Source organism: Bufo gargarizans, chromosome 2 (assembly GCF_014858855.1).
Source record: "Bufo gargarizans isolate SCDJY-AF-19 chromosome 2, ASM1485885v1, whole genome shotgun sequence".
Classification (NCBI taxonomy): domain Eukaryota; kingdom Metazoa; phylum Chordata; class Amphibia; order Anura; family Bufonidae; genus Bufo; species Bufo gargarizans.
The window spans coordinates 562,953,984-562,964,958 of record NC_058081.1 but is presented as its reverse complement, the minus strand read 5'-3'; the positions used below and the strand labels follow the sequence as shown (position 1 = coordinate 562,964,958).

The 10,975-nt window shown below is 44.9% G+C and overlaps 1 protein-coding gene across 3 annotated transcripts in view; it reads left to right on the top strand.

Annotated features, from left to right (window-relative positions):
• Positions 1-7,310: 7,310 nt before the first annotated feature.
• LOC122928627 (myosin-binding protein C, fast-type-like) overlaps positions 7,311-10,975 on the top strand; it is a 262,327-nt gene continuing 258,662 nt past the window's right edge. For 2 of the 3 annotated variants that reach the window (XM_044281649.1, XM_044281647.1), the window contains exon 1: positions 7,311-7,460. In XM_044281649.1, coding sequence (XP_044137584.1) covers positions 7,439-7,460 — 22 coding nt within the window. In that variant the 5' untranslated portion in view covers positions 7,311-7,438. The remainder of the gene's footprint in view (positions 7,461-10,975) is intronic. The other variant, XM_044281648.1, reaches the window with a different exon arrangement.

Here is a 10,975-nt window from a genome sequence, read left to right as displayed (position 1 = left end):
TCTCTTATGCTGTTTGAAGACTCCGCTGGCAGGGTTTCCCAAGGGCATCCACCTAGCCCTTCCCCAGCGGTGAAAGATATAGAATGCACTGACGCACAACCACTTATGTTTCCTGATGATGAGGACATGGGAATACCACCTCAGCATGTCTCTGATGATGACGAAACACAGGTGCCAACTGCTGCGTCTTTCTGCAGTGTGCAGACTGAACAGGAGGTCAGGGATCAAGACTGGGTGGAAGACGATGCAGGGGATGATGAGGTCCTAGACCCCACATGGAATGAAGGTCGTGCCACTGACTTTCACAGTTCGGAGGAAGAGGCAGTGGTGAGACCGAGCCAACAGCGTAGCAAAAGAGGGAGCAGTGGGCAAAAGCAGAACACCCGCCGCCAAGAGACTCCGCCTGCTACTGCCCGCCGCCATCTGGGACCGAGCACCCCAAAGGCAGCTTCAAGGAGTTCCCTGGCATGGCACTTCTTCAAACAATGTGCTGACGACAAGACCCGAGTGGTTTGCACGCTGTGCCATCAGAGCCTTAAGCGAGGCATTAACGTTCTGAACCTGAGCACAACCTGCATGACCAGGCACCTGCATGCAAAGCATGAACTGCAGTGGAGTAAACACCTTAAAACCAAGGAAGTCACTCAGGCTCCCCCTGCTACCTCTTCTGCTGCTGCCGCCTCGGCCTCTTCTGCTGCTGCCGCCTCGGCCTCTTCCTCCGCCTCTGGAGGAACGTTGGCACCTGCCGCCCAGCAAACAGGGGATGTACCACCAACACCACCACCACCACCTCCGTCACCAAGCGTCTCAACCATGTCACACGGCAGCGTTCAGCTCTCCATCTCACAAACATTTGAGAGAAAGCGTAAATTCCCACCTAGCCACCCTCGATCCCTGGCCCTGAATGCCAGCATTTCTAAACTACTGGCCTATGAAATGCTGTCATTTAGGCTGGTGGACACAGACAGCTTCAAACAGCTCATGTCGCTTGCTGTCCCACAGTATGTTGTTCCCAGCCGCCACTACTTCTCCAAGAGAGCCGTGCCTTCCCTGCACAACCAAGTATCCGATAAAATCAAGTGTGCACTGCGCAACGCCATCTGTGGCAAGGTCCACCTAACCACAGATACGTGGACCAGTAAGCACGGCCAGGGACGCTATATCTCCCTAACTGCACACTGGGTAAATGTAGTGGCAGCTGGGCCCCAGGCGGAGAGCTGTTTGGCGCACGTCCTTCCGCCGCCAAGGATCGCAGGGCAACATTCTTTGCCTCCTGTTGCCACCTCCTCCTTCTCGGCTTCCTCCTCCTCTTCTTCCACCTGCTCATCCAGTCAGCCACACACCTTCACCACCAACTTCAGCACAGCCCGGGGTAAACGTCAGCAGGCCATTCTGAAACTCATATGTTTGGGGGACAGGCCCCACACCGCACAGGAGTTGTGGCGGGGTATTGAACAACAGACCGACGAGTGGTTGCTGCCGGTGAGCCTCAAGCCCGGCCTGGTGGTGTGTGATAATGGGCGAAATCTCGTTGCAGCTCTGGGACTAGCCAATTTGACGCACATCCCTTGCTTGGCGCATGTGCTGAATTTGGTGGTGCAGAAGTTCATTCACAACTACCCCGACATGTCAGAGCTGCTGCATAAAGTGCGGGCCGTCTGTTCGCGCTTCCGGCGTTCACATCCTGCTGCTGCTCGCCTGTCTGCGCTACAGCGTAACTTCGGCCTTCCCGCTCACCGCCTCATATGCGACGTGCCCACCAGGTGGAACTCCACCTTGCACATGCTGGACAGACTGTGCGAGCAGCAGCAGGCCATAGTGGAGTTTCAGCTGCAGCACGCACGGGTCAGTCGCACTACAGAACAGCACCACTTCACCACCAATGACTGGGCCTCCATGCGAGACCTGTGTGCCCTGTTGCGCTGTTTTGAGTACTCCACCAACATGGCCAGTGGCGATGACACCGTTATCAGCGTTACAATACCACTTCTATGTCTCCTTGAGAAAACACTTAGGGCGATGATGGAAGAGGAGGTGGCCCAGGAGGAGGAGGAGGAGGAGGAGGAAGAGGGGTCATTTTTAGCACTTTCAGGCCAGTCTCTTCGAAGTGACTCAGAGGGAGGTTTTTGGCAACAGCAGAGGCCAGGTACAAATGTGGCCAGCCAGGGCCCACTACTGGAGGACGAGGAGGACGAGGATGAGGAGGAGGTGGAGGAGGATGAGGATGAAGCATGGTCACAGCGGGGTGGCACCCAACGCAGCTCGGGTCCATCACTGGTGCGTGGCTGGGGGGAAAGGCAGGACGATGACGATACGCCTCCCACAGAGGACAGCTTGTCCTTACCCCTGGGCAGCCTGGCACACATGAGCGACTACATGCTGCAGTGCCTGCGCAACGACAGCAGAGTTGCCCACATTTTAACCTGTGCGGACTACTGGGTTGCCACCCTGCTGGATCCACGCTACAAAGACAATGTGCCCACCTTACTTCCTGCACTGGAGCGTGATAGGAAGATGCGCGAGTACAAGCGCACGTTGGTAGACGCGCTACTGAGAGCATTCCCAAATGTCACAGGGGAACAAGTGGAAGCCCAAGGCCAAGGCAGAGGAGGAGCAAGAGGTCGCCATGGCAGCTGTGTCACGGCCAGCTCCTCTGAGGGCAGGGTTAGCATGGCAGAGATGTGGAAAACTTTTGTCAACACGCCACAGCTAACTGCACCACCACCTGATACGCAACGTGTTAGCAGGAGGCAACATTTCACTAACATGGTGGAACAGTACGTGTGCACACCCCTCCACGTACTGACTGATGGTTCGGCCCCATTCAACTTCTGGGTCTCTAAATTGTCCACGTGGCCAGAGCTAGCCTTTTATGCCTTCGAGGTGCTGGCCTGCCCGGCAGCCAGCGTTTTGTCTGAACGTGTATTCAGCACGGCAGGGGGCGTCATTACAGACAAACGCAGCCGCCTGTCTACAGCCAATGTGGACAAGCTGACGTTCATAAAAATGAACCAGGCATGGATCCCACAGGACCTGTCCGTCCCTTGTCCAGATTAGACATTAACTACCTCCCCTTAACCATATATTATTGGACTCCAGGGCACTTCCTCATTCAATCCTATTTTTATTTTCATTTTACCATTATATTGCGAGGCTACCCAAAGTTGAATGAACCTCTCCTCTGTCTGGGTGCCAGGGCCTAAATATATGCCAATGGACTGTTGCAGTGGTGGCTGACGTGAAGCCTGATTCTCTGCTATGACATGCAGACTGATTCTCTGCTGACATGAAGCCAGATCCTCTGTTACGGGACCTCTCTCCTCTGCCTGGGTGCTGGGCCTAAATTTATGAAAATGGACTGTTGCAGTGGTGGGTGACGTGAAGCCTGATTTTCTGCTATGATATGAAGACTGATTCTCTGCTGACATGAAGCCAGATTCTCTGTTACGGGACCTCTCTCCTCTGCCTGGGTGCTGGGCCTAAATTTATGAAAATGGACTGTTGCAGTGGTGGGTGACGTGAAGCCTGATTCTCTGCTATGATATGAAGACTGATTCTCTGCTGACATGAAGCCAGATTCTCTGTTACGGGACCTCTCTCCTCTGCCTGGGTGCCGGGGCCTAAATATCTGAGAATGGACTGTTCCAGTGGTGGGTGACGGGAAGCCAGATTCTCTGCTATGGGACCTCTCTCCAATTGATTTTGGTTAATTTTTATTTATTTAATTTTTATTTTAATTCATTTCCCTATCCACATTTGTTTGCAGGGGATTTACCTACATGTTGCTGCCTTTTGCAGCCCTCTAGCCCTTTCCTGGGCTGTTTTACAGCCGTTTTAGTGCCAAAAAGTTCGGGTCCCCATTGACTTCAATGGGGTTCGGGTTCGGGACGAAGTTCGGATCGGGTTCGGATCCCGAACCCGAACATTTCCGGGAAGTTCGCCCGAACTTCTCGAACCCGAACATCCAGGTGTTCGCTCAACTCTAGTAAAATAGTGATTTACTAGTCAAGTAAATCAAATTTCAGAGTGTAAGACGATACATGGGGAAATGTTCTACCTGACTGGAAGGGATTTCATTCTAAGGATAGATTTTGAATGCTTAAACAACAATCCCAAGTCCTATTACTTCTTAAGAATTTATATTCAAGGCATCCTCTTAGTTCCTTGGTGACTCCTTCTAGGAAGGTCCATAAAATGGAAAATACTGCTATTTATCTGTGATCCTGCTCCTGGATGTCACAAGGAATTGGTTGCCATACAACTAGCAGAGCCCACCTCTAATTCCTTGCTGCAAAAGTCTGGTCACCGCAGACACGCAGCTGTTAAGCGCCACCTTGGAAGTTCCGTTCTGACTCTATGGTTCTGAGTAGAGATGCTGCTTCACGGAATTTTACAAAATAATTTGTTTTGTGACGAATAAAAGTCATGAAGCGCATTTTTTGTAAGTAGCAGGTGCAATGACAGGGAGCTGCAATAGCGCCACTCCCCATCATTGTACCCCTCAGATGCTGCGTTCATAAATGATTGTGGCATATGAGAGTAAAAACTGTGTAAAATTAACAGAAAAACAATGAAATCAGACTTACCGCCTCCATTTGCTTGTAACGGGCTGGCTGCCACCATCTTGCTTGGACATCTGGTGCGAAATCCCAAGTGACCTAAGATGATGTTGTTATGCCAGCGTGGTGACATCACACGTCATCACGCACAGGATTTCTGCTGAGATCTTCAATCAAGATGGCTGCGGCCGGCCCGTCGCAAGCAAATGCAGGAGGTAAGTATGATTTCAGGTTAAATCGATTCACTACCACAAACACAAGGAGATTCAGCTTCGCGCTGAATCTAATTTATCCTGAAATTCAGATCGAATTCCACTTCGTTGGATTCAATTCGCTCAAGTGTAGTTCTGAGGCATCAGGTTTGCCAGGGTCAGAAGATGACATCACTTATCCTATATAAAGGTATTTCCTTCCACTAGTAACCAGCTGATAATTTACAGGTTCCGTTCCAGCATTTAAGTGACTTTCTAGCCTATTACCTGTGATTCTAACCTTGGCTTGCCTTCTGGTGTTTTTCTTGATTACCCATTGGACTTATACATATTATCTCTAGTTTCATATGTTATTGACCTTTGAATCTGTTTTTAACTAAGCTCTCTCCTCACACTTTGATCTTGCTAACTACTTGTTGCCAATTCCTGCTTATGTTTCCATTACTGCTGCACTACGCTCACCAATCCAAGACTTCTCTATGTGCTGCAAGTGTGGATTTCTTACAGAGGTGACTAGATGCCTGTCCAGTACCCCAGACTTGGGGGATATCTGAAATTGTTATTGTATTATAAATAGTTTGTATTATTATATATTGTTATGTTTTTATCCGTTACGTCTATTAAGTAGGCAATGGTTGTCAAGGAACAGGGCTTACCACGCGGTTTCTCCTCTCTTCGTAGGAATGGGCTGGTCCTGCTTCCTGCCAGGATGGGGAGTTCCTGTGTAACCTGAGTAAGGAGAGGAAGCACACGTGTAAGCTCCTACTCCTATGAAGGATTCTCCAGAGAAAATAACTAAAGATATCCTCAAGTATATTTTTGAAAGGAATCGGACAGCAGAGTGACCAGCTGAGACCAGCTAAAGCTAACGTCTGGACCTGACAGTCAATATATACACTTATAACTACTACATTTCAGTCATTCAACTTTCCTCCATATTCCTTACTGGTGCTAGAAAATTGCACTTGGAATCCGCTTCTATTGAATGTTCTTGAATTTATAACTTGCACTTAGTAAAAGAGACTGTTATATGTTTACTTCTGGCCTCATTCTGCAGAACTATATTTCCACTGCGTGGTTAGTTCTGTTCCTTGACAACCATTGCCTACGTATATACTCCTTAATAGAAGTAACAGATAAAAACATAACAATATATAATAATACTAACTATTTACAATACAATTGCAGATACCCCCAATTATTCCACCACATAAGTATATAATTATTAAAGGGGTTATCTGAGACTAAAAAATGACTCCCCCATATGCCGGGCCCCTCACACTGAATCTACTTACCTGGCTCCCCACTCTCTGTACCACTCCTGGTCCCCACACCGCTGCAGCTGCTTCTCCTCGTGCACAGATGAAAACATCCGGTGTCGGGGGGGGGGGGGGGGGGGAGCAGCCAATGGCAGATGGTGGAATGGTGCAGGGAGTGGGGAGCCAGGTAAGTAGATTCAATGTGAGGGGCCTGGCATACGGGGGAGCATTTGCTAATATCGGATAACCCCTTTAATATTTGTTTTAAAATTCCATTATATCCAGGAGACTGTACATATAAAAAAGGTTGTCCAGTGGCTTAATACTGATGACATATTCTCAGGATAGGTCACTAGTGTCATATCGGTAGGGGTCCAGCTCCTGATGCCCCGCCAATCAACTGTTTTAAGGGGTCACAGCGCTGCTTCCTCTTCAAAATGACCTGTGGGTCATCTACTTTGCATCGGCAGCACAGAGTAATTACCGTCTCATTCTAGTGAACAGTACAAAGTGTTGTAAGTATACTGCAATGCCGCTGCGAAAGAAATGTCGTACAGACAATTTTGAAGAGGAAGCAGTGCTGGCACGAGTGCAGTGACCCCTTCAAACAATTGGTGAGTGGGGGTGCCTGGAGTTGGACCCCTGTCAACCTGTCATTGATGACCTATCCTCAGGATAGGTTGTCAGTATTAACTCACTGCACAACCTCTTTAAATGCATAACATAAGACAAAAAAGCAATAATATATACCTGTACATAAAAGGAGAAACAAAACTGGATATAAAGTGTAAAGATTCAAAAAATGTTTGAGTTCCTTTATCATGCATAACAACAAAATCAAAGCATTCTTCAAACTGGGCATCATGGTTATTTTCATTTTCATATTCTCGGAACACTTTCTTTCTACTTGGAGGTCCAAATATAGTATGGAATGTCTATTGTTGTTTTAAGTGTTTATGATGAACTATAGTATACTGCATCTAAGATTCTCCAGAATTATATATATCATTGGTGGTAGCTGATGATTAGAAATTCATAAATGCAATGTCTCTGGTGTGGATTGTTTTGGAGCTATAAATTGGCAAGTGGTAACTGAAATGTACATCCCCTCCCAATTCTCTTTTCCACTGTGTGCAGCTGATCTTACTTATAGTGAGACTTTTCATCAACAGGCTTAGATCCTATCTCTTCTGCTGCTTGATACTATTAAGGCTAGGATATAATTCCCTAGCATCCAATCAAGTTTTAGGGAAGTTTATGGAACGACTTAGGAATTTGGCACCTAGTAACAGGGGTCAGGTGACATTTATCAAGGTCTCGGGAGGAGAACAGGCACTGTGTTTAAAGAGACACGGAGAAGCCTGAAGAGGGAGTTTGTCTCTGGACCCACAACGAGTGTGACCCAACCATGCCTGAACCAGCCAAACCTGGTAGGACAGACTTATCTGCATTTATTACTGTCTGAATGGAGGGTGCTGAAGTAGGGACAGAGATAGATTTCAGGATGCTGTAAATAAATATCTGCCTCCAGAGAGTATCTGAACATTTTGATGTACTGCAAAGTGGAGGACAGGCACATTATTATGTACGTTTGATCCAACAAAGCTGAATCTTATAAATTATCTTTTGGATCAGTGTTATATATTAGGCTGCTGAATATACAGTAATTTCAATTATATAAGCTGAACTGTTAATATATAGATTGATAGATATTCATGCTAAGGATGTTTTTCCTATTTTGCTTTATTAAGTATTAGTACCTCCTGCATAGTATGTATAATGAAATCATGCACTATACACACAAGGGTTGCAAACTGTCCAGAAATTTCTGAAAGTCTGTAAAGATAGGCAACTTTTTTCCTGTGTCCATGAAAAAAAATATAGATACTGTATGTCCGTGACTTTTTTTTTTTTAAGGCTGGTGATACTTTATATTATTTTGGCGGTAATTATCGTAACTTTACAGCTCACAGTAAATGCTTGTAATGAGTTCTCAACAATATATTGAGCTATAGACGTTGTGTTACTTCTAATAATTATCATTCTTTATAGTTTTCCAATTTGTCCATAAAAATATTGGCCGAAATTCTGGTTGGCAACCCTGATACATATTGAAAATTCTCAACCAATGGACATTACACAGAGGATATTTTGTGCTCATTTAGAAGAACTTTAACCCATGACCTTGTGTCCAAAAACTAAAGGTCATTTTTAAAACTTTAAGTATTAGTTAGTAAATGTTTATTAATTCATTTCAAAAGCAAAATAAAATATTTCTTCAAAATAAAAGCCCCTCTGATTCACCATGAATTATTAACCTGACAAAACAATAACTTAGTCTCTAATAAACCTTAAAAAAATTAACCTGAAGAAAATTAAATAAAAACTTTAAAGAAAAATTGTAAATATTAGGCACAGGTCAACTTTCAATCTTTTGGCATCCTTTTTCAGTGTTATAATTTTTTCATTATTTTAATAATATTGGTCCCGGAGTTCTGACAAGTCTTTTTATAGCTTTTTTTTTTTAAGACAAATTGGCAGCTTATTCAGTTTATTATATAAATTCTCATTATATCCATTACATACCTGCAAGTTTTACCCAGGCAGTGAAATGGTTATTTTATAATACTTTCGAGATAAGATGGAGAACATATTTTACAACTATGTAAGTGAGACACAAAATGTTGGAAAAGATGTTGATCTAAAAAATGTGAAACTTAATCCAGGGTTCTCCTTAGTTACAAGAATAAGGTCTAGGGCACGGTTTGCCTGTAGAAAGTACATATGAATGACTATCTTTATTTAGTGATGGCATCTCACATCAAAGATTCATAGAGTATTAATATCTGTGTATGATTGATAGTTGTTAAGCACCTGAAATTTAAACCGTTAAGAAAGCCAGTGTCGCCTTTGGTATTTTGGTCTGATGTGATATTTTTCCAGAACTTGTCTCCAAGTTCTAACATGATCAAACATTTGGTCTTTTTTTAAATGTAACATGGCACCATGCAGTAGTATGCACATGGTGTGCTATGGTATGCTAAGATTTGAAGTGAAGATCTGAGTAGAGAAAGAGAGCACAAGTCTCATAGGTAGGACCACATAGAAGAGGTGATGCCCTAAAGACAAGGGCCTGCTCACCTCATACCGTTGTGCTGGGTGCACAACGGCCAGACTTTAAGGAGTATAGTCAATCCTGCTGCTGCATGCTGCCCTCTAGCAGAGGTACATGTCAGAGCTGTCAATGAAATAGCCTTGATACAGGGGAGGAATAAACCACTATATGCAGCAGTGCAAGGATAGGGAGCTCCAAAATGATTTGAAGAATACTTTATGTGGTGCAGAAACAATGAGTTTCAGAGCTGTACTGCACTAAATAAAGTATTCATTTTATCATGGAGGTCCCTATCTATGCAGCACCACATACAGCTGTTTCTTTTTCCCTCGTATCGAGGTTCGTGAACATGTCAGATAATTTCAGCTGCCACTAGAGCAAGATTGAGAAAATTTTAAATAGGAATTCTGATTAAAAAGCAGAGGAAAGCCTGACAGGACTCCTAGAAGGCAAGGTAAGAGTCCTGATAACCACTCCCACACACAGTGATTAACAGCTTTATTTGTAAACACACTAATACAGAGAAAGCTGTCATCCATCCAGTATGGGCGGAGTAATCAAAACTTTTACTGTCACCAGTTTCCCAAATGTCTTTCCTGGACCATGTTTTATAAGTACTAACCACTGCATACCAAGAACACCCTGCGAAACCTGCCATTTTGGAGATGTTCTAAACCAGTAACCAAGTCAATGCTTGACAAGTGTTATTTTCATGAGATAATCAATGTTATTCACGTTTAATGTTATGGCTGAGTACATCTGTGGGAGTGTGTACATATCTACATAAATCTAAACACCAATCTGCTCAGCTTCTCCTGCTCTATAACATGCTGCCTACAGATTACACTGAATTTTGTAGTAACAGGTCCTTTTTAACAAATATGAAGATAAGACCGGCACTCACTGGTAAGTTGCAACTTCTTTTTGCTTTTATTGTCACATAATAAATACAATTGTGACTCGTTTCGGCTAATGTCTTGAGCCGAAACGCATCACAGTTGTATTTATTATGTGACAATAAAAGCAAAAAGAAGTTGCAACTTACCAGTGAGTGCCGGTCTTATCTTCATATTTGTTCCAGGGACGCCGCTGACCCTTGACACATGCACCACACCATTGGAAGAACGGCATGCCGACTTTTCTGAGGTCCTTTTCAACAGTGATGCTTGAAGTGGCACCCAGTTCAATAAAACATCTTATCAATCGTGCCAATAATAAAAGCTACATAGTTACATAGTTGATGCGGTTGAAAAAAGACAAGTCCATCAAGTTCAGCCAAGGGATAGATGGGGACGTGAATCCCAGAAAGAAGTTATTATTACCCACATTGCATTGGTCCCTACCAAGCTCTGACAGCAGTTTAGTAGGCTCTAGCCTACTGACAGACTCCCTTCAGTGCTGTCTGCCTGAATACTTTCTGCATGAGTAGAGTTAGCTCACATGGCCTGAACAAGTTTCGGTGGTTGCCTAGCAACAGTGGTGTCAGCTTGCTGTTTAACATTGTAACTAAATACCCTTACCAAGGCAGGAGATCTGGTGGCTGCCCCGCGGTCATGCAGTACTGGGGTCACATGCACTGCCAGCTCCATAACTACATCCATATCTTGCATATTTTCAGCATGGCCACCTTCTGTTCTGCAGAAATGCAGGTCGGACAATGCACCACCAGCCTTTTCACCGTATTAGCACGGATGAGGAGCTCCACCCAATTGCTTAGATACTGTGCTAGTGCTATATTGTCATCAGCTAGGTCACCTACTGTTCTGTGTTAGGGTACAGGCAGACCTTGTAGCTTCTGCTTACTACCAAATCCCTGCCAACTTGTGGTGG